Raw genomic sequence first — 23,561 nt, 5'->3', positions numbered from 1 at the left:
CACGCGTGCGAGGTTGGTCGCGGCTGGCAGAGGGGGCACGCGGGGAGCGCGTGCTTCTTGCTTGTCGCGTTACGGGTTGGGGATGGACCGTGTCCTGGCGCAGGGCAGCACAGTGCAGAGCAGCTGGTTTAGTGGTGGTGAGGTCGAGTCTTGAATGACTGACGGGACCGAGGCGAAGCGATCCGTGAATACATCGGCAGCTGGGCCATCGCGGGCTGGTAGTTGCGTCCTGTGACTGCAGCTTCCTTTGTACGCGTTCTTCTTTTTGTGACACCACAGCAACCAGTAAGCATATGTTTGCATACTGGGTATATGGGTTACTCCAATTCTTTGAATCTTTGTACAGGGAAAACTAAACTTTCTCTGGTTAATATTGAACCAAAGCTTTTAGTGCACGTTTATTTGATGGGGCTGCAGCTAAAGAACCAAATCCTATAGGTGGGATAAAAGCCAGAGAAAGATACAGGATTAAAAGAAAATTATGTTTAGTAACTAACTAGAGGATATGTATCATGTAGCCAGAAAACTGTGTTTGGATTTGATCCAGCTGAGCTCCCTGTAATTTGATTCACTGAGCTGATGATTTTTTAAATGAGTTAATAGCACATTTTTATTTGAAAATATTTTGCAGTCTTCCCTCACAACTTCAGAGGAAATTTGACAGCCAAAGTTGTGTTGGCTTTAATTAGTTCCTCTAAAAAGTATTTTCTGAGCAAACCCCTTTAAAACAGGCACATATTGGCAAAAGGATTTTAGCGTAAGCTGAGACTGCTGACCAAGTTGGACTGAAATTCTGCATGGCCAGTGCGTCCTTCCTGCTGTGCTCTGCCCTAGACAACCTCATTCCCTCTCAGCCTTGAGGGGGCTGGCGTGGTTGTGGAGGTTTCTGAAGCTTGCAGTAGACCCTGGTTGACAGCATCCTGCTAGTCACGGGACACCTCAGATGCCCAGGGCTTGACTTTCAGAGAGGGACAAAAGAACTGTCCAACAACTTTCTTCAGCAGGTTCTTGAATTTTTCAGTTGGCGTTGTTGGCGCTTTTGAGAGGGTCACGAATTATTTGCAAATAACTTGTCTGCCACACCGGTCAATTAAAAATAGCGTCTGAGGTTATTGCTGAGGTGACTGGAAAGGCTGTAAAAGTGCTGCGGCGAAAACATGCTTTGTGTTCAGTTAGACTTAAATCGAGGAATTACGGGTTCTTCCAGCTTAATGTTCTTAACATTAAACTATTGATTTCCAGCTCGAGAAGACCACACATCTGTTTCATTCTGAGAATCAAAGTATTTAATTACTATGGAAATTCAACACTTCTTTACTTGTAACATGTTTTCCCTTCTTTTATCTAACCATATCTGTTGAAAATAGCCTTTTATTTATTCAGATCGAGATTTTCATTTTGATCAGTCTTCTACACAATGAATAGTGTCCTCCAGTGCTGTAGGTGCCCTTTCCTCTCCTTTTAAAATTGTTCATTAATAATTTGGACTGGATTTGTTTACTCGAGATCAAATCCAACGTAATTATAGTATGATTAATCACCGTACCCATGCTATCTCCGGTGGCTTCCCGAATCACCAGGGTTCTGCGTTTTGTGGGTGAGGGAGGAAGAGGTGATGCTTGATGTCCACCCCAAACCCTGGGGGAGGCCTCGAGGTGGGAGGCTGATGGGGCAGGCTGGGGTTCCAGCAGCACCGCCAGCTCGCAAGTGTCACCTGGCACTTTGTGCATTCGGGATTTCAGGATGCCTTCAGGATCCCCTTTGGGAACCCCGCTTGCCCATCATTTCTCAATGGATGAGCGATTTAGCACTTGAAAGTCATGAAGGCAGGAGTTGTCTTTATATCAGGTTGAAATGAGACTTTGCTGTTCTCATGGTATCTTGAATTGTGCTTTTGTGTCAAAACGTGAGGCTTAGTCCAGCAAAAGGGCAGTTGTCTGTGAGTAACGCGACGACGCTGACACGTTCAGAGGAGCTAAGGGTGCTCAGGAGGCTGCAGAGCTGATGAACAAAGTGTCTCATGCTTTGTTCACCGAGAACCTTCTTCTGTCAAAATGTTTCCTAGTATTTCGGTATTTTAAGACCTGTTTAGAAGAAGAAAAGAACGTGTCTGTGTGCGGAACTAATGGAATCTGTAATTGAGATGTCTGTCACATTCGTAGGCTTGGCTGAGCTCTGCATAATTCATCAGCAAATGAGCTGAATCCAGTGCTCGTAGCATTTTCGTTATGTATCCAGATCCTAAATCTCGTTTTGTGGAGATGATGAACGCTTTTAACTGCAAGCCAACAGAAGGTCTCTATTCCAAATTGAAGGACGAGAGAAGAAGCACCAAGTTACAATTTTGGTTTGATTCCTCACTTCTAAAATCAAACACATCCCGTACATGTGGGCATAAACAGCCTGAAGATGGCTCCTGAGACTTCTTCGAGTAATTCGGAGCCTCTCGCTCGCCCTGGAGAAGCACGACGGAGGCAGCGGTGAAACGCTGCTAGGAGCAGGGCAGCGCACGGCAGCAGACCGCGGGCGCTTCAGGTTCAGAGCAGTCCTGAGTGCCTTTTCCCTTCACCTGGCTTCCAGCCGCGGGCTGAGAGCAGGTTTTCACCCCCCTCTGCAGAGCAGACGGCCTGAGCACAGGGGCGTTCTGCCGGAGAGCCTGCCCAGGTGTGAGGAGTTTCCTGAAGGAAAAGAGCAGGGGAAGGGAGGAGCCTGGCTGTGAGAGCAGGAGCTTTTCCGACACGACGTGTCCCAAGGCTGTGGCGCAGCAGACGACGGGGTCTGTGCTTTGCCTGGTGGTTGGGGTTATGTGAGTAACGGCAGTGCAGCAAATTGGCTGGTTGTCGCTCTTGCCTCTAGGTTCCAGTGGCGCGTACTGCCCGTGATGTGAACCTAGTGTAAGAACCTTGGCCCAGGAGCTGAGCCTGTCGGCGACACAGACTTTTAGGGACTGCCCACAGTTACGTGTAACAGAGCAGGTCGACAGGAGGCTGGCTGTGGCCGGCTGACCCGCCAGCGTAGCAGGGACCAGCTCTGTCTCATGCTGTATCCGCCTGCCCCCGTGGCATGGCAACCAAAGCAGAGTCTTGGTCTGCGCAGGCAAATGAGGGCAGCGACCTCATAGCGAGCTCGTTCTGGGGTTGGGGTTGGGTTTGGTTGGTTTTTCTTTTTAAGAAATGGGTTGCAAGTCAACTGGTGTAAAAGTAGCCTTTGTTCTTGTCGATCTCAGGTGCTAATCGTGTGACCCTGGAGGACTCCAACATCCTTCAGCCGATGGGACTCACTGTGCTGGGCAATCACTTGTATTGGATTGATCGTCAGCAGCAGATGATCGAGAGGGTGGAGAAAGTGAGCGGCTACAAAAGGACGAGAATTCAAGGCCGGATCGCTCACCTGACAGGCATTCATGCTGTGGAAGAGCTGGATATGGAGGAATTCTGTGAGTTTATTTCAGTATCTGATGCCTCTCACTCTCGGTCACTGTCACTCGACGTCCTCATCCAGCTAAATATTGTAACGCCGCTGCCCAGTGGGCTTCAGGGAGGCCATGGAGCGCTTTCGACTCGGCCAGAGGAGAAACAAGCACCTCATTCCCGCCCAGAGGGGTATTTCTCCCCAGCTGGAAAACGTGATTTCACAGCACTTGCTTACCTGCTGTGTACGAGCTCACTTGGTATTGAGTTCACTTTAAAAGTTGCTTATAATTATGGTTGTTGTTTTTTTAAATACAACCACGTGATAAAACTTGGAAAAACCTTTAGAAAGAAAGAAACAGACTGTACTTGCCTTTTCTGCAGGGGATTCAAGCCCCTGTGTAAAAAGCATGACTGGTTTGACTCAGCACAGTCGAGGGTGCCGAAGGCTCCGGGGAGGGAGGGAGGCTGGGCAGGGAGCTCCCACGGCGAATTCCTGGCGATAGGAACTTCTCTCCCTCAGAGGTGGGACATTTCAGGTGCTCCCTTAAGATGGCCCTGCAGGGTCGCACACACAGGACTTGTTCTCCTGCGCTGGTGGTCCAACAACCTCTTGAAGTCGTGACTGCTCCTGCTTGACGGGAGTATGAAAGAGGATCTCAGAGAGATTCAACTATCACAAACAAGATGTGGGAGACAGGGGGCTGACGACAGCGGCCTCTTGAAACTCCATCGCCTGTGATGAGCTGTGTGTCACAGGGGGTGCATTTGTGTATAACGCTTTAATTTTCAGAAGAAATGACTCCACAACCCTCTGAGCCCCGTACCTCAGTTTCCGTGATAGCAGAACGTGTTTCCACAGCTGCCTGTGTGGGTTCGCTGTTACAGATAAGGTGCCCTAGGTCCTGTGTGCTAATCCCTCACCCAGATTCTCTTTCTTCTCTCACAATAGCCGGTTTTTCTCCTCTGCCATTTCTCATGGTTTTAGTGTATTTCAAAGGTAACACTGAATGGTGCAAAAAGATTTTTTTCTTTAATTCTCAGCACCGTAAAAAAAACAAGATTATTTTACAACCCACGTGTTTTTCAAAAATGTTTATTTTTAACAGCAACAATACTGTTTCTTCTAAGTCACACTGAAAGGAACCACCTTTTGCAGCTGAAAACTGTCCTGCGTGGGTGGTTTCTGTTACATCAGGAGAAAAAACACGTAGACTCATGAGTGCATGCGTGCACAAGTATCCGCCGCACACAGGTACCCGCCTGCACCTGCGTCCCGCCAGCAACCCGCACCTCACACGGTCGTGGCTCCAACACTGTGTTAACTCGATGCGTTTGTTAAAGGTGAAGGCAGGTTGCTGAGAAGCCTGGTCGGCTGGAAGACAGCTTTGGCACGGAAATTACGCGAGCTATACTGCTTCTTCCCCGCGGAAGTCGTTGGAAATCCTTAGTAAGCAGTAAAGAATGCCATGTTCGGTACCATTGCCCGTGGCCAGGCTGTAGCCCCACAGGGCACCCCGCACGGAAATTACGCGAGCTATACTGCTTCTTCCCCGCGGAAGTCGTTGGAAATCCTTAGTAAGCAGTAAAGAATGCCATGTTCGGTACCATTGCCCGTGGCCAGGCTGTAGCCCCACAGGGCACCCCAGCAGATGCTCAGCTTCTGCTCGAATAAGCAGGCAGGAGCTGGGTCCCTCTGCCTCTGCTGAGCTGGGGGCTCCGACAGTGACCTCTCTTCTCTGGCCTTGTTTCTTAGCCACCTCGCGTTCATTTAGAGTGATGCTATTAGGGACTCTCAGGTACTCAGTGCTTCTGAGGAACTTCTGAGTTGGGAACACCACCGTGTAGGTTCCCATCTTTTCCAAAAAATAAAGATCAGCCGTGTGTGCTCACGCTGCGGTGTGCTGAGTAACAGGCTAGTGGAGTGGCTAGATCTTAAGAGCTCTTCAAGGTTAAAGGAGAACTCCTGGGGATTGGGGGGTTGGCATTTGGTGGTGACATACGTTAATTCTTGATGCCCACCTACCCTAGAAATGCAGGTGGGAAGTCTGCGTATGCTGGAAGTGCGACCTTCTCAAATCTACCTTCTCACTCTGCTTCACCTGAGCTCCCAAATTCTTTTTAGAAGGCCTATAAAGGTCTCTGTATCACTGCGACTGGGAGAAATGTCATCCTCAGGAAGAAGTAAATCGGCTTTTGAGCACCGAACTAAGAAATCCAGCATTCACCTTCCTGTTCGTTTGTAGTGAAGTCTTGGTTATCAAACAGAAGTGGTTTGCGAGTGGTTTTGTGAGTTTGCCCTTGCTAGAAGTAGTTACAATTTCCTTCATGCTCTTGTTCTTTCCTGTGTGTTTCTCCAGCTGTGCATCCATGCTCCCGAGACAACGGTGGGTGTTCGCACATCTGCATTGCCAAAGGCGATGGGACTCCAAGATGTTCCTGCCCCGAGCACCTTGTGCTTCTCCAGAACCTCTTAACGTGTGGAGGTGAGTTGCGATGGAGAGCACTGCTGAGCAGTTCGCATCAGAAGAGCGGGGGGCTGAGGTTGTGTTCCGGTCCAAAACGCGGAGTTACACACAGTTTTCCTCCGTGTGGTGTGTGGCGGCATCTGTTCACTCTGATTCTTCTGCCAGCTGTTTCCTGCTTCACTTTTTGGACACAATGAGACTTTTCGTTGTGCGCAGAATATTCTTGTTTGACCCTAAAGTACTCACGTCTTTTCCTGAGATTTCTATAACCATATCATGTGTCGTATAGGTTGGTGCTTTAAACAATCGCTTACAACCCGTGATGACCTAGCGGCAGAAGTTGTGCGTGCGATGCCCACAGTGCGGTTCTCCAGTCTCTCAGGCTCACTTGGCCTCTAACCACGAGCCCCGTGTGGTCTGGTTCTGAAGCGCAGGCCAGAGGCTCCGTTGCAGTCATTTCTCGTTGAGGTAGCTCTCCTCTTTCCCCAGGGTAGCCTTTTCCTGCAGACTTCCCTCTCACAGGACCGGGGGTTTGAAAATTGTTGCATGATGCTGGCAGAGGGAACTAAAACCAAAACAACCCCCCATTGTTCCTGTTTGGGAGGCATCATATCTTCAGTCGCTGGCTCTCTTGCTCCTCTGGACATCTTTATGTGTATTCATCGTGCTGTGGGTTTCGCTTTCTGGCTGAACTCTGACCTCCCCGGGACAGTCATTGCCATTGTAAACTGTTTGCTTTCCCATGACCACAAAACGCTCTGTGGTTTTAGAGCAGCGCTGGTTACATCTGCGGGGGGGGTCAGACGACTGACATTCCTTGCTTACTGCTGTTGCACGACGTGGCCAGTGAGAGATTCCTACATCCCACTCCCTTGTTGTCTTCAGCTACAAACCTAAAAATTAGGGGGCCTCTATCTCGGTGTCTTGCGTTTTTTCATTCCGGTCCTTCACCAAGCCTGCAACAGCTTTTCAACCTGTCTCCTCTGCCGTTGCAGCAGCCAGTAGCCAGTACATCAAATTAGTTTCACAGCTATGTTGGCTGGAGAAGATTTGCCCAAGTAACCTTGTGAATAATCTTGGCAAGTTTTCAAATGCAAGCTTGTGCCTGCCGAGCGCAGCCGCACTGCGACGTTAACTGCGGTGCTGAGCGCAGGAGTCGGACCTGTTCGTGGGATTGTCTGAACAGCGCGCCCGTGTCAAAACGTGCTTCGAGAATCACCTGAACGTGTGCATCTGGCATCCCCATCATGCCTACGGCTATCGGCTCGCTGGCTATGGTGTAAATCTCATATTGCTACACCAAAGAATCTTAAAATCAGAAACTTAAAAATCGCAGAATTTTCAGTAATCAAATGCATTTGGATTTCTATTTGCTTTTTTTCTTTTCGAGCTCTTGGTCATACTTGAGTCTTGTTGTAGCACATTTTTCCCTCATGAAGGAAGGACGGCAGCACTTCTAAAATGGTTTGCACGTAATGGCACAGCTCTGGGATCTATAACACCATCCTTGGGAGGCAAATACTCATACAAAAGTCTTGTCATTAGTTACAGCTGAGAGCCTTTCCTCAAGCCGGGTTCCTTGCGAAGTCCATTCCTGAGCGCGGGCGTCAGTGAGAGCTGGCTGGGTCTCCAGAGGAGTGTCACACCGTGTCAGAGCACACCTCCCGCTCGCTCAGCGTTGCTGTCTCGGGCAGGGCGCGGTGTGGGACCCTGTTAATGCGGGTGGTAAAGCTCCTCCTTTGAGCACCAGCTGGCCACAGCAGCCGGGGGGCTGCAGACTATCTCTGCTTACTGACTTAACTGCGTCGCAGGGATTTGACCCCGCAGCGTCTGAAGCCAGTGGAAACGTGCCTGTTTGGGGATGGCCCCCTCAGTTCGAACATCCCTAACTGCTGCTGCCAACAACCAGGGGCACTAACACGTCGCTTCACACTGTCACTGATGCTAATCGGCTGTGTGGAAGAATTCAGAGCGTTTTTTGCAATAGACTCTTGATCTAGGTTGTCTTTGTCTTTTGACATTCTGAAGAGAGAACGCCTCGTTACAGCGTGACTGTCGCACCTCTACAGGAGGTTGTAGCTGCTGCTCCATGCTAGCAGTGTGTGAGTGCAACTTGAGCATCAGAATGGATGAGGAACGGATTGATGCCAGGATCTTGGGGACCACAGAAAGTCAAATTTGAAAGAAGCCCCAGCTCTCTTAAGCCCAACAAACCTAAAAATGGCTGTGCACAAGGTCCAGTGTTCAGTCTCTGACCGCAGTGAAAGACTGTAAGATCAGGGCAGGCCCTCGGTGCTCCTCAGCTGACTCTCGGCAGCTCCGCTGACCTGCAGCCAGAGCCTCTCCCGCAGGAGGCCTTAGCTTAGTGCCCAACAGGCCTCCTCAGATGTTTTGTCTCCATTCATATTTTTCAATTCATATCTGACTCGGAAATTTGTGGCAAAACCGCGGGATAGGTGGAGAAACAGACACTGTAGAAGCAGATGTTACATGTTTTAGGTGTATTCATTGCTGAGTAACCCAGCGTGTCAGGTTTTCTTACGAAGAACTGTTCCAGGCTAATATAATCTCGGGGATTAGGATTGTGTAGAATGTGGTTTACAGTCAGAAATTGAGCATTCATTCGAATTCATGTGCATAACAGTGTCTTCCAAAAGGCGGCTGTTAGAGCCCAGGTCAGCATTTGTGGTTCCTGTCCTCAGCTCAGGGCTTGCCTGCCTCGAGCATACTTCTGCAGTCAGCGTTCATCCAGTGTTCGTTACGAAGTTGGCAAAATTTCAGTCCCTCTTTGCTGGAATCTTGTCACAGAATCACAGAATCATCTGGTTGGAAGAGAGCTTTAAGATCATCGAGTCCAACCGCACACCCTGCACTGCCAGGGTCCCTAAACCGTGTCCCTCAGTGCCACAGCCACACATCTTTTAAACCCCTCCAGGGACGGGGCCTCCACCACCTCCCTGGGCAGCCTGTTCCAATGTGTCACAACCCTCTCTGGCAAGACATTCTTCCACATACCAACCAGAACCTCTCCTGGCACGACTTGAGGCTGTTTCCTCTAGTCCTGTCACTTGTCACGTGGGAGAAGAGTCCAACCCGCACCTCACTACAACCTCCTTTCAAGGAGGAGGAGGACTTCCGTCCAGGGATAAGTGTGTTTTTCTTGGAAAAGAACCTTTTTGGTCTGTGGTAAGGGGTAAAATTGGGTATATAAAAGAGATTTGTTTTCTCTTTCTCCAGAACCTCCAACTTGCTCCCCAGACCAGTTTACCTGTGCAACTGGAGAGATCGACTGTATCCCAATGGCATGGCGCTGTGACGGGTTCCCAGAGTGCGATGACCAGAGTGATGAGGATAGTTGCCCCATCTGCTCCGCATCCCAGTTCCAGTGCGAGAAGGGACAGTGTATCGACGCGCACTTGCGGTGTAACGGAGAAATTGACTGCCAAGATAAATCCGATGAAGCGGATTGCGATAGTAAGATTAATTTTCCTGAACTGATGGGTCTAACATAAGCATCCATTTGGGATTCTGGCTGTTCTGGGTATAGGTAGACGAACTGTAGTTTCAGGAGGGAAAAACAGCCTTACCTGTAAATCCGAGATACCCACTGATTCTGTTTTTCTTTCCCTCTTTCTTATTCTGTTGCTCAAATTAAACTTCTCTGTAGCTACAGAAATTGCTGACCGTGTAACTGCAGGTACGGGGTAGGCTGGGGAGGGCACCTCTGGTCCATATCCAGAAGGAAAACAGCAGAGAAACTGGCAGAACTTCCCACACGTGCGTTTCTCCTGCGTAATTACCACTTTGGCTTCCACTGTCCCTGTGGCGTCCACTTCACCTTTGGACAGTGGTCGCTGCGAGGTGCCCCAGGGAGGAAGGGATGGACTGTGGCTGCATTGGCTGTTCTGAGAGTTCACCTCTTGGGGAGCTGATGTTGTAGTGCTGGATGTACCTTTCTGTGAGAGGTCTGTGGAATGGGGCCCAAGGAACGCTTGCTGTGGCAGCTGCGTCGTGTGCAGTCAGCCCTGGGATCGGGGGCCCAGGGAGAAGCGTGGGTGGGCGCGTTTGCATCTCCTTTGGTTGATGGGAAAATTTGCATGTTCTGTGTCTAGTACCAAGGCACAGCTGAAGCAGACCAGGAGCTGGCAACACGGCTTCCAGTTGCTGTACAAAACTGCGGGAGCCGGTTCGGTAGCGTGGCTCTTGCCTGGGGAAGCGCCGGGACCCTTGGCTCTACCCTTTGCCACTGGGCCAGCAGCGTCGAGTTTTGTGGACGTTCCAGTGAGCAATTTTGTGGGTTTGCAATGTCTTCTGTAACTCTGATCCTGGACACCAGAACACCAGCACCTCCTTGGCAAGCGAGAGTAGGACCAGCCATGCCGCAGTTCCTGCCTTTCTTGTGGGAGGTGGCACTGCCTCATCGAGAGGCTCTGCTTTGTCCGCTGGGAGCCCACACTCCGTGTCCCGGTGCCGTTACCTCACACGGAGTCAGAGTGTGAAACGGTGGGCGCTGCTGAGCAGACAGAACGCCGGTGTTCCTGGCACTGTGCGAACTGTAGGTGCCTGCCTTGCCCCGCACAGCCCCTCTGAGCCGTACACAGGTTCGCCTTGCCGTTTGGTCTAGAGACGCTGAAGACACGTTTCCTCAGGGGGTTGAATGCTCTCTGGTTGTGTGCCTAGTCCTCTGCAAGCACTCGGGCCACCCGAGATGGGGCTTTTGTCCAGGATGCTGTCTGACACGTCCCTGGAAGGACTGTGAACATACTCAGTGCCCAGGGTTAGGCTGAGGGAGATGCCGCAAACACAGACCTCAGGAATCTTTAATCTTTATCTTAGGGGGAAAAAATGGTAGGCTTTTCTTATCCCTTAGCATGTGTCAGCCTGTAAGCCCCTGCCTCTGGGGAAGGGGAGGTGGCACAGAGTATGTTCTTGTTCTTTACGTGAGGTTTGTGACGGCGGTGAGGCTGCCTGGGCTGAAGAGAACGCTCCTGCTACACCTGGTGCAGCTGAGCAGTGGTTACCACTGCCTTCCCGGCGGTCTGAGTTCAACGCCTTGATCCCTCAGAAACCGCTTCTCCTGTCACCTGGTTGCCCAAGGTGTGCTTTCGGAGGGTTGAATGTGAAGCAGTAGCACAGGGGTTGCAGACTAGGACCAGAAGTGGCCAAAGAAATTCCCTGGATGCGTTCATGCTTCAAGAACTGTGGCCTCCATCATCTTGAATTTATCGTGGCACTGGCACTGCTAGCTGGTCCTCTCAGACACAGCGGAAGTCACAAGGTCAACAGTCTCTTGCTGTTGCAGCTGGACAATCGTGCCACTGAAGAAACTTCATCCTTGGTACAGCAGAGGTGCAGCACTCCAAGCGGGCCGCTGCTGAATGCAGGAGAAGCCAGGAGTCCAGCGAGGCAGGACAGCCACAGAAGGTACGGCACACAAGAAGGGACAGGATACTGAGACAGAAGTCTCGATGGAAGGCAAAATTGCAGCAGACAGTTGCAAGAATAAGAGGAGGGCTGGTCGTCATTGGCAAATAGGAAGGTGCACCCAGAACTTGGCCGTCCTCATAGCACAAGAACCTGCTGGGGGCTCTAGGTGCTTTGAGAGCCTTCTGTCAACACGCGTGTGTTGTGTGCACCGCAGGACCTTGTGGAGCTGCATCCAGCTTACTGGGAGCAGAACAGTCCAGTCAGGAGCTGAGGCATTTGGAGCTTCTAGCTTAGTTTTTTCCTCCATAGATACTTCAGTTCTCTGGCATGAGAACTGCAAAGTGGACCATAGCAAAGCAGGTTCGGCTGCTCAGGAGGGGCCCTTCACAACACCACCGGGGCTGTGATGCAAACCATGAACGTGGATCTGCTCCTCTGGGAGAAAAGAACGTTTCTTCTTTTTGCACTGAATAACCAGTACTGTGAACCTTGGGGGGTGCTGGTTACCTGCCCTCGTAAGGTGGTCTCTTCTCTGAGCGTCATTGTGGTTCAGACCCGGCTGGCGACTCAGCGCCACGCAGTCACGCCATCCCTCCGTTTGGAGGAAATACAGCAAACTGCTCCAGGGTGAAGGGAGGGCTCACTCGCCGCTCACGGTCATGGGCGAAAGACAGACTAGATAGGGGAAACGAAATCAGTTCAGTTCAAACAACAAAACCGCAACAAAATCGCCAATTAAATTAGAATAGGACAGAAGAAGGACAACAAGGTCTTAAATACATCTTCCCCCCACCCCTCCCTTCTTCCCGGGCGCAGCTTTACTCCCTCCCTCTGCCCCAGCCTTGGTGCTGGAGGTGGGGAACACGGGACGGGGGGTGCAGTCAGTCTCTCCAGGTTGCTCCTGCCGCTTGCTCTGCTTCGTGGGAGACACTCCTCGCCGTTCCTTAAGGCCACGTGGCATCCCCCCAACAGGAGACAGTACTCCGTGAGTTTCTCCAGCTCACATAGGTGACTTCCCCCAGTATCGGTTCTCCGAACCGACCCAGCGCCAGCCCTCCTCAAAGTCACGGCCTCTTTGAGGATCAGTCGCCAGCTGCAGGATGGGCCTCTCCATGTCCCTCTGCTCCATCATGGGCTTCTCCACGTCCCTCTGCTCCATCACGGGCCTCTCCACGACTGCTAGCTGACTTTCTCTTCCCTGATGATCTCCGAGGACTGCAGGGTTCAGCCTGCCGAAGTCTCCACGGGCCCAAGGGAGGTGGCTGTACCGGCGTGTCTCCTCAACCTTCTCCTCGGTTCCCTGGGTGACTGCATGGTGGGTTACCACATAGTTGCTTCCCTTTCTGCCCTCCCCCTCCAAATCGATCAAGCCTCCAGAAAACAGAAGGCCTTCCTAAAGACATTTCCCCCCTTAAATCGGTTTATTCTCAGAGGTGCCAGTTGGCGCAGCCTTGGCCAGAGGCGGGGCCGAATTGGAGCCAGGGAAGCTCTTTCCACAAACCCTCTTACAGGGACCACGCTAGGAGCCCCACCAAAACTGCACCAAATCCCGATCCACCGTCATTCCGTACACTTTGATTTGAGGGGAATGCCAAAGTGAACTACCGAGCCCTTTTTGCTGCAAGAGAGGCCTCTGGGTCTAGCGGAGGAGTTCAGCAGCTCCTCAGCGAGGCTGTGTCACACAGGGCTGCGGCAGAAAGCACAGGCTGAGCCGGGTTTCCTAACACGCCGAGTTCCTGCGCTTGGTACCGTGGCAGCTACAGCTCACTTGGTTAGTTCTTGTAAAAGATCCTTGCTGATTTGATCCCCGCTTTGCCCCAACGGGATGATGTGACAAAGGATGGGGAGTTCCTGGGATCAGAATTTTATTTTAACTCTGCCAAGCTGGACGCAGAACACCAAGGAGGAAGAATCAGAGAACCGCAGACTTTTACCCGCAGCAGCAGAGCGGGTGTTCTGGTGCCTCCCTGGTCGGAATACAGAAGGCCCCGTGGCTTTGGGGATCGCTTCTCTTGCTTTTCTTGAGGTGCTCCCATGCAAGTGGTACTTAACCTCTTCTTTCTTTCTGTCTGTGCAGCAATTTGTCTACCCAATCAGTTCCGATGTGCCGGCGGCCAGTGCATCCTCCTGAAGCAGCAGTGTGACTCCTTTCCGGATTGCATGGACGGTTCAGATGAGCTGATGTGTGGTGAGATGGCCTTCCTTCCCATTCCAGTGCTGTGCCCGGGCGTCACAGCCCGCGTCCCCAGGCAGAGCCCCGGGCTTTGCACAGGAACGTTGCTTCAGGGAAGCCCAGTGAACTCTGGCCAAAGATTCTCATAGTTGTAGTTGGCTGCTGAACGTAGTCAAGCTCTTCCCTTGCTCTGTGTGCGTGACGTGCGGGAGCTGGCAGCACAGAGTGGCAAGTCTGTGCCGCTCTTCTTCCGGGTGAGGCAGGAACAGCAGCGGTGAAGGTAAATTAAAAGCCCCATGTTTCTTCAGGCTAGTCCTGAGATGCCGTATGGGACCCACACTGCCCTGTTCAGATGGGTCTTCAGATCTCTGCCCTCAGATCTATGCAGGAGGGACCTGACGCTGCTGTGCTCTGTGCCTCGGAACTTTCAGAGCTGCTGCTAAGCTCGTGGTGGCTTTTAAAAATGCGCAGCCCCATCCACTGCAACGACAGGGAGAGGCTGGAGGAACTAGCCTGCAGTGAGCAAGTGCCCACGAGAGCCCACAAGCTGGTCTCTTAAAGTGCACACAGGAAAAGAGTATAAGGAGGGACCTTGATTCTTCTGGGCAATTCTCACAGTGGGAGGTATGTGCAGGTTACAGACACACCGATGGCAGGTGCTGGCAGTCCTCGGTTATTTTACCATCTGAAGTGGGCAGTAAAATCCACTTACTTGTGCTGCACTTGCAGTTTCCCTCGTCTTACACCATGTGGGTGACCAGTGCATGACGTTTTCAGGCAGTGGATCAGATAACGGGAGCATTTCGTAGCTCACAAGTGGTTTAGCCAACCAGCTGGAACGTGCATGTGGCACTGTAGGACCAAAGCAAACAGACGTGGGTAATTCATTCTGAACTAATACCTCGTGTTGGGTTCATGTAGGAGAATGCTGCACTTCGCTTCATGATGCTGCCTCTAGGAGCTTGGCTAATAGCAAGGAATTAATATCTGAGAGTCTTGTTGGGTTTGGAAGCACCCGTTGTCAGAAGCTGCGCCATGCTGGGGTGAGAGAAGGGCTCACCAGGTCTGGTCAGGGTGTCCTTGTTCCTTCCTCCCACCCTCCTGGAGGGCACAGCGAGGAGAAACGTCCTTCACGGGCAGGAGTGGTAAAACGAGCCCGAGTGCAGCTTTCCTGCTGGGATTTGCAGACTGAACGTGCCTCTCGTGCTTCTCCCACAACTTCCATTTATGCCTCAGCTCTCCCCCAGTTCCCCCAGTTCCCTCCATAATGTAAAGCCACTTCTTCCTTTTTTACTTCAGTTTAGTTTCTTTGTGCACTTGGCACACTCCTGTGCTGCCAAGTTCCTGCAGCTGTTCCCTGCTGGCACTTGGGTCCAGTCCTGCAGTTAGGTCTGAGCTGATTCAAGCGCCTTCATGTAGACATAAGAGTGTCTCCTCTGGACTCTTCATGGGCCAGAGCGTTCTGTGGTTTCTGGCTCGGCTGAGGGGATGAACATGATTGCTGCTTCCTAGATAAGGGTCTTGCATTCAAACGCAGCCAGGTTAAACCAAAACGGGAACTGGGTGTTTTAATCTGGGAGCTGCACTGATGCCGGCGCTGCTTGTTTCTGGTCTCTCGTCTGAACTAATCTGACTATTTAAGGTCAGGGCCTGAGCTGACATAAAAGCTGTCGCGCACTAGGAAGTGTGAAAAGTGGACCAAGAATTTAAGACAGAAGTGGATTCTTCAAGCTGAGCTGTTCGGAGTTTATTGGTAGATCTTCGCGTTCCCTTTTTCTTCCTCCTCAAATTTTAGTTGTTTTTCATTCCCTTCCGCTGAAGGGAAACCAGAAACCACTGGAGGAGGATTTTATGAAGTGAAGGGTTGAATCTTACATGAGCCATTTCCCTCCTTACAGCGTCACTAAGCGGTGAAGGGGTCTGTCTGCAGTCCGATCTGAACTAAGCTTTGGCCAAGTCTTTTTTTTTTTTTCACTTTATGAATATATATATTTGTTTATGTAAAAAAAAATCATAAATGTGATGTGATTCATGTGGACGAAATCATTTTCAATGCAGATTGTCACATATGTGACAAATAGAGGTGTGAGGTTTATTTGGCAAGAATTTTGAATGTGTGACCCATCATCAGAGTGTGGCAGCTCCAGGACAGCAACATACGTATTGCCCCACGTTCAAGGACCTCCTTTACTTTCTTCTCTTCTCTTTCAGAAAAATCAAAGCCGGCCCCGGATGAATCGCAGCCACACAGCAGTGCCATCGGTCCTGTCATCGGTATCATCCTGTCACTTTTTGTCATGGGAGGAATGTACTTTGTCTGCCAGCGAGTGGTGTGTCAGCGCTACACCGGGCCCAATAGTCCTTTTCCGCACGAGTACGTCAGCGGCACCCCTCACGTCCCTCTGAATTTCATTGCTCCAGGAAGTTCGCAACACGGCACTTTCACTGGTAAGGACGGTAAGGACCTGGCAGCTCATCGGTACCGTTCTGTGCTCTGGGCTTGGAGTTTTGCAGGTTCCTAAGAGTGCTAAATGTGGAGCTTTCAAAGAGCAGGAGCGGGGTGATGGTCTGCTCATGGTTCTGGTGTGAACCTGTCCTTCGGAGCAGATGCGCAGAAGCTATTGGATGCATTTCATTAGGCATCTGGCCGGGTTTTCAGATGCTGTTTCTGAGCTAGGCTGCAGCTGCACTGGGGTCGATAGAAAAGTGCCAGTGTTTTGCCGGTGAAAACATCCCCTCTAGAACAGCTTGTCCTGGTGTGTGGAGTGCGCCTGGGTTCTGCTCACCTGAGGCCTGCAGGACACTGGGGAGAGAGTGAACCACCTGCAGCACTGGAACCAGGAACGTGGGTGCCACCCCACGCTCCCGCAAGGGCTCTGCTGAGCTGTCCTTTGGGTCTGGTACTCAGATGTCCTTGTGTCTGTCCTGTCCATCAGAGGTCCTTACACAGTCCTGTCCTGTCTCTCAGGCTGGGTATGTTATTCCTCAGAGGAAAGAAGCAGAAAGAAGTGAAGCCACTCGGTTTACTACAACACAAAACCTCCCTCCCCAAGTTACAACAGCGAGCGAGGGAGAACCCGAGCAGTCGGGGTGTGGTTTTGCAGTCTGGCTGCTCACCGCCTGCAGGGTGGGGAATACAACCCCTTAGGTTTAGCCCCTCTCTGAGACAGCTTTCCTGTGTCCTCTGGACAAAGCATTGGACCTGTGTCCCTCCTTGGAAAAACAGCGGAGCTTCTCCACCTCAGAAAGGTCTCAAATCATCTGCTCAGAGAAGCGCTTGCAGCTCCAGCGCTGAGGTCGAAGGAGGACTCGCAGTACACGTAAAAGCTCAGGACATTCAGCTGTGAGAAGAACCCAGAAACCTCACAGACGTCCAAGTAAACACTTAAATGATGTACCTCAGGTTATTTTACAAATGGAAAATATACTTGTCGTTGAGGAAATTGCAAATTCTTAGCTACCGAGAAGAAAGGATATCTCTTTACACTGTTCAGGAGGCTGGACAGTAGATGTTCCCCTGCAGAACTGCCAGACGGGGTCAGGATACAAGCAATCCCTGTTCCGGAGTGCTTCGAGTCTGCTCTTCATGTCAGCTGAAAATCAGATAGACGATAAACTTAAAGACAGATGAAAAGATGTGGCGCTTCTTCATATTAAACAAGTTTCTGAGATGTGCTAATTGTTTTTCTTCTAGCCCTGGCTTTGAAGGTAGCCAGGTACAGCCTGGGTTTAGCCCTTCTCGCACTCCAGTGACTGTGGTCAGCTGTTCCTGCCTGCGTTACGGTTTTGTGGTAGGAAGTAAGATCTGAGGATGAAATCATTGCAGGTGAAGTTTCTGCGGTAGCGTTTTAACTGTGACTTCACACTAAAGCCCTCTAATTAAAACAAGTATGAGTGGTTTTCGCCTCCGCCTCTGCAGGCGCTAAGCTAAGCTGCCGCTCTCAACGTGGTTGTTCTAGAGAAAAGACCTGGTTCCTGCAACCACGGCACTTCCAGGGCAGAGACACGGTCAGCAGCGACGGCCACAACTAGAGCCGCGCTGTGTGTCAGAAGTATTCCCTGCCTCTGAAAATATCCCGAAAGCTTCTCAGGCTCAGCTCTGCCGTCAACACTGAGCAGTCTGAGGGGAAGAATCTGAAAACGGATTGTCTGACTAAAGTGTCTGCTGGAGGAGAGCAGGCCGGAGGACGCTCACGTCCCCTTTCCCTGCCGCTTCTCCCTCTGCTCGTTTTCTGTTAAAGCAGTGATATTTTTTCAGTAAAAATAATTCTTTTTTGTTGTTGTTCATGTACTCGAAGTTGAGTTTCTTTGAATGGAAATTAAACCTTTGGAGGGCTCCGGCTTGTTTTTCCTGGGCAGTGTGTAATGCATTTTTTGCAAATGCCTGAGTTTGTTTAATTGGAAAATTTCTTGCTTAATGATTTGGGTGAAGAGTGTGGATCAGCAGTTCTGGAGATCCCTTTCTCAGCAGCGTGTGGGGGCAGGTTGTGAGGAGTCCAGCGCTGCAGTGAGACAACAGGTGGTCTGGGGGTGCGATATTTCTTGTACAAAATCTGTTTTTCCTGAAGTTTTTGCATAAAACACCGTTCCCAAAGTGACAGCCAGTAGCGTTGCGGGGCTTTGCCAAGCTGTGGATTTGTTTTCTGTTTTACCTAACCTCGTTTTCCGCTGTCTCTCTGCAGGCATCTCTTGTGGAAAGTCCATGATTAGCTCCATGAGTCTCATGGGAGGAAGCAGCGGTGCCCCCTTATACGACAGAAACCACGTTACTGGAGCCTCTTCGAGCAGCTCATCCAGCACTAAAGCCACTTTCTACCCACAGGTATGTCTTGCCAAAGCACCCGTGAGTTAGGTGTCTCCAGAAGGAAGGCGAGTATTTGTGCTACTACATAGGATGTTCATAGCAGTTGTTCTGGGGTGTTGCTGTTTGTGACGCACAGGCCCGGTCCGACACCCACTGAACTTCACAGAAGGGCATTGCTGGAGGCCATCGGGGTTACACGGTGCTCTGTGGCGTCTAAAATGTTGTATTATTAGAGTGATACTCAGCTGGGTTGTTCCTGGGCACTTCTGTCCTGCTGTGGTGACTCCCGGGGAGGTGTCACCTCCTTTGCTCTCTGTGAGCTCTGCTGTCAGTGGCCCAGTGACGTTTTGCGCTGCGTAGTGCTGCAGGCACACGTGGAGGAGAGATAAGCACGACACGACAGGGCTGGAGTGCAGGCGCCTAACCAATCAGCTTGATTTGCTGTTAGATAAGGTGCCGGTTGCTGGTTCAGAAAACCAAGTGTGTGCGCTGGGAGAAACCACTGGTACCAGCAGAGGTTACTTTGCTTGGGGTTTTCTAGGTGTAATTTAGCTCCATTTCTGGCTTTTAACTGTTGGAAGTGCCAGAGTCGTAGTCCCCATATCCAAGTTTCATGAATTCCGAGATGTGGGATACAATGGAAATGATTCTCTGAGAATACGTGGGGGAGCCACCCGAAGGTTACTGTTTGCCAGCAGTTCGCCGTGACGGTGGTTTTGCCTCCCGTGCTCTGCTGTTCACAGCAGCCGGCAGGGCCAGCCTGCTCCCCGCTGAGCGGGTTTCCCGCGGTGTTTCGTCAGGAGCCCACACGCTGCCTGGGCTACGTGCGTCTGCTTTTACACGGGGACTGTAACGCTGTGACTGGGCTCTTCGACGGACAGTGTTTGACCAAACGTGCTCACTCTCCCCTTTAAGAAGGACAAAGATGGAAAAAAGGCTTACGAGCTTCTCTGTTGGTAAGGTAAAACGAGTTGCTCCTTTCTCCCATGGCCGCCTCAGGGAGGCCGTCAGGAAGCTGGCGGCAGGAGTGTGGAGCTCAGCTGCCCTCCTGACATAGCTTGTCTCGTGCCTCACCACACTGAAACGGATGAATGGAAAAGAATTGGCTGAATTTATAGAAAAATCCCTTACTTACATAAATCTTGAAGAAGCCCAAGAGCTGATCTTCCTGTGCTGTTCTATGGGATCTGTGCCGGCCAGATCAACTCCCGCTGGACTTCCAGCCTCAGCTCATCTTACTGGTACTGGGAATTCTTCTTCCACACTTCCCACACCAGGCTGTCAGCCAGGGCCTGCAGCCGTGAGATCGGCCTTTCCTTCAGGAAGGGCGTCCTGGATTCTTAGAAGGAAGCTGTTGCAAGACCTTTGTAACATTCAAGCTACTGCTTGATCCGAGTATTACCTGGTAGCTAATTAGCCAGCGTTAGGTTAATAGTAAAAAGGAGAGACGTGAGCATCTAGATGTCTTGGCTTTTTTGTTTTGTTTTGCTTTGCTTTGCTTTGTTTTGTTGAATAACATCTTAGCGGTCCTGAGATGGTCCAATGAATAGAGACTGGGAAAGAATCAATGTCGGTGGAGTGTCACCGGTTTAGATTCCTGAGAACCCGGCCACAGGCATCCTGGCTGGCCCTGCTGTATTTAACGTGAACATCAAGTGGTGTCGATGCAGCTCAGGGCGCTAGTAGGAGACAGCCTGAAAGTAGCGTGCGGCGCTCCTCCAAGGAGGAGGATTTCTGGAAGATGCTCTTGGGGCAATTACTCATCGTCCCCCAGAGATGGCAGTGGGTTGCATTCAAGCTGAGCTCCCTCCACATGCTTCCGGATTCAGGGCTAGTAACAATGAGCTCGACTCGATGGCCAGGGATCATTTTGCTACACGCTGCACAGTGAGGACCAAAACAACGGTCTCCCCTCTGGTGATTTTACAGTATTGCGAGAGAGGAGCAGAGGAAGGATGCGGCCGTGGTCCCTGTGGCAGGCCGTGGCTTGGCAGAGTGCCCGGGACGGCCGTGTACAAGATGCTCACGTCGGTAGCAGAGCTACCATCAGCAGCAGCGCTGGAATTTCCCGTGTTGGGAGAACCAAGCACGCGCCTTGGTTCTAGGCCAGTGTCCCGCTGGCTGTCTCGGGGGTTCTGCTTCCTGCTAGGGGAAGAGTCCTAGAGGGTTCTGAAGCTTAATAAACTGCTCTGGTAGCGTGAGGCTTAACCAGCAGCCGTGTCTGTGCACAGCCAGGCGAGGGCAGGCTCTCACTGTTCGGGAGCTCGTCGTCTCTTTGCATTGTGAACTGCGCCAAAGCGTGTTCACAGAACGGCACTGTGGTTACACGTGTGTTTACACCTGTGTTCACACCTGTGTTCACACCTGTGTTCACACCTGTGTTCACAGAATGGCACTGTGTTTACACATGTGTTTACACATGTGTTTACACCTGTGTTTACACCTGTGTTTACACATTGGCACTGTGTTTACACGTGTTTACACGTGTGTTCACAGAATGGCACCGTGTTTACACCTGTGTTTACACGTGTGTTCACAGAACGGCACTGTGTTTACACATGTGTTCACACGTGTGTTCACAGAACGGCACTGTGTTTACACCTGTGTTTACACATGTGTTTACACCTGTGTTTACACCTGTGTTTACATTGGCACTGTGTTTACATGTGAGTTCACAGAATGGCACTGTGTTTACACATGTGTTTACACATTGGCACTGTGTTTACACGTGTGTTTACACATTGGCACTGTGTTTACACGTGTGTTTACACACTGGCACCGAGAGGGAAGCGTTCAGGGAGGGATGGAGTTCTCTTAGTTGCGGTAAAGGACCTCGGCCTCCTGCCCCTGCTGTTGGCTGGGGGTGTGTTTAGGGGCTGGGAATGGAACAGACCTTATTCCCCGTTAGCACCTGCTGAGGATGATGCCAGTCCTTATGTCCAAGGAAGTGCACTGAGGTTCAGCAAAACCGGGTCTAATTTCCAGCTTTACCCCAGTCTTCCGGCATGGTAACGGATGTGGAAAGGAAGAGAACTCCCTGTACTGTGAGAACTTTGAAGATGTGCAGCGTACCTAAGCCCAGAGTAAAGTCTCACAATGAACTTCCTGACCTTTAAAAATGCATTAACCCACCCAAGCACAAGGAGAGGAAACTAAAATGAGGATGAGTGATAGGGTGAAGCCATAAATAACATTTTCAAAATAAGCAGAGTTGTATAAATCACCCAGTTGTACAAGTAACTTCCATGCTGCTTTTTCCTGTTCTTCCTAGATTCTGAACCCACCTCCTTCCCCAGCCACCGACCGCTCCCTCTACAATGCGGAGATGTTTTATTCCTCAAACATTCCTTCAACAACGAGATCTTACAGGTACAGCTCAGATAACAGTTTTGATACATCCTCCATTGATCTGTCCTTCTGTTTAGGATCTCTAAACAAAATGTTCTTGTTCAGACCTTACCTTGTTTAAAAAAAGCCTTTCCCTCTCTTAATAAAGGACCATGGGAGAGGAGATCAGGCCAGTTGTGATGTTAACCGTTGGCTTTGGGTTCTTGGTTTGACACGCCAGGGTCTAGCGCCTTCCAGTGCGGTGCTGCTGAGTAACTGTGCAGTCCACGTGGGTTATATTGCCATGCCAGAGAGCATGGAGCATCCCCTGGAGAGGAGGTGGATGTTTTCTGTTCAGTTCCTCAAGCTTGTATTAAAACTCTGTGACGAGTCAACGTATTTGTTCGTGACTGGGCTGAGTGGCCGTGGTGGTCTGCTCTGGCTGGTCGGGGGCTGGAAGGATGCGCCGCTGGAAACACAGTTCAGGTCCTTCCCGTGGGGTTCCTGTGACCACCTGAATTAAGGCTCCTGTAGAATTAACGAGCAGGGGGGCGCAGAGCTGTTCGTTGGCAGTCTCTTCCTTCCGTTGTCTTTCTTTTGTCCCCGGTCGCGACTAATGCCTGTGCTCTTGCTCTTTGTCGCTGTTTTGCAGGCCGTACCTGATACGAGGGATAGCGCCACCCACAACCCCGTGCAGCACCGATGTTTGCGACAGTGACTACACTACCAGTCGGTGGAAGGCCAACAAATACTATATAGATTTAAATTCAGACTCAGACCCTTATCCCCCTCCACCCACGCCTCGCAGTCAGTACATGTCGGCAGAAGAAAGTTGCCCTCCGTCTCCTGCCACGGAACGAAGCTATTTTCACCTCTACCCCCCTCCACCCTCTCCTTGTACAGACTCCTCATGACCTCAACAGAAGGAACTTTTCCTGTAAATATTTTAAAATATGAACAGATTTAAAATATATATTTTATGATTTAAAAATAAATTGGGGTGGGAATTAAAAGAAAGAAATGTGAATACAAATGGGTGGGAGGGTTGGGGCTGTGAGAAATTGTACAGAGGAAGAATATTTATAAAATTGATTTTTTTAACTTAATTTCCATTCTTTTGTGCCATATTTGCCTTTTTGAAGTCATGAAAGTGACTCAATCTCCAAAGGATTTGGGGAGGGAATGTTGAGCCTTCTTGCATTTTTAAGTCACTTTTTTACACGCAAAGTGTATGTAATTTTTTTATTAATGGGAGAAAAGAAAGCGAAGTGGCTTGTGGGAGGAGAGGTCTAAAGAAAGTTGTAATTATTCACAGAGAAGAAAAACGTTTAAACAGAATTGTCGGCATTGCATCCCTTCACCACCACTGGGAGAGAACGTGCAAAGGTCAGAACCCTGAGATGCTCCTGCTTGCGAGAGAGCTGGATGCTTCCCGGCAGAGCTGGTCTGCTGAGCCCGGGGATTCCAGCCGCCCTCTCCATCTGCTTGGCACTGAACGGGGAGAGCACTTCTTGCGGCCAAACCTCCAGCTTACCGAGGCGCAAAGGCACCGTGCCCTGCCTCGCCTGCTGGCAGTGCCGCTCTGCACGGGGCCAGCTCTGGAGCTGAGTCAAGCTAAGGGAGAGAACCAGCCCTGGAGCAGGCGGTTTAGCGCCAGTCGGTTCCCCACTGGCGGGGGGGGGCGGGGGCCGCTGGATCGGGCCTTGGGGGGCCAGCTCTGGAGCTGAGTCAAGCTAAGGGAGAGAACCAGCCCTGGAGCAGGCGGTTTAGCGCCAGTCGGTTCCCCACTGGCGGGAGGTGGCGGGAGCAGTTGTATCGGCCTGTGCTCGAGAGCAGGGGGCGAGTTTACAGAGGGGTTTGAGCTCAGAGGAATGCCTGGCAGAGCGCAGGTTTGGTCAGACTCACTCTTTTAATTGTGATGAAACCAAGCTGCCTCCTCCTCCCTTGCGAGG

At 50.9% G+C, this 23,561-nt stretch overlaps 1 protein-coding gene across 1 annotated transcript in view; it reads left to right on the top strand.

The window, feature by feature from the left end:
- The window catches only part of LRP5 (low density lipoprotein receptor-related protein 5), a 92,577-nt gene extending 69,862 nt beyond the window's left edge, over window positions 1–22,715 (top strand). The window contains exons 14-21 of the mRNA XM_010136682.1: window positions 3,227–3,436; window positions 5,771–5,896; window positions 9,116–9,352; window positions 13,383–13,493; window positions 15,690–15,926; window positions 18,161–18,300; window positions 21,554–21,651; window positions 22,262–22,715. Coding sequence (XP_010134984.1) covers window positions 3,227–3,436; window positions 5,771–5,896; window positions 9,116–9,352; window positions 13,383–13,493; window positions 15,690–15,926; window positions 18,161–18,300; window positions 21,554–21,651; window positions 22,262–22,523 — 1,421 coding nt within the window. The 3' untranslated portion in view covers window positions 22,524–22,715. The remainder of the gene's footprint in view (window positions 1–3,226; window positions 3,437–5,770; window positions 5,897–9,115; window positions 9,353–13,382; window positions 13,494–15,689; window positions 15,927–18,160; window positions 18,301–21,553; window positions 21,652–22,261) is intronic.
- The last annotated feature ends 846 nt before the right edge of the window (window positions 22,716–23,561 follow it).

Source organism: Buceros rhinoceros, unplaced genomic scaffold (assembly GCF_000710305.1).
Source record: "Buceros rhinoceros silvestris isolate BGI_N320 unplaced genomic scaffold, ASM71030v1 scaffold6825, whole genome shotgun sequence".
Taxonomy (NCBI): domain Eukaryota; kingdom Metazoa; phylum Chordata; class Aves; order Bucerotiformes; family Bucerotidae; genus Buceros; species Buceros rhinoceros.
This window is presented reverse-complemented; position numbering and strand designations above follow the sequence as displayed.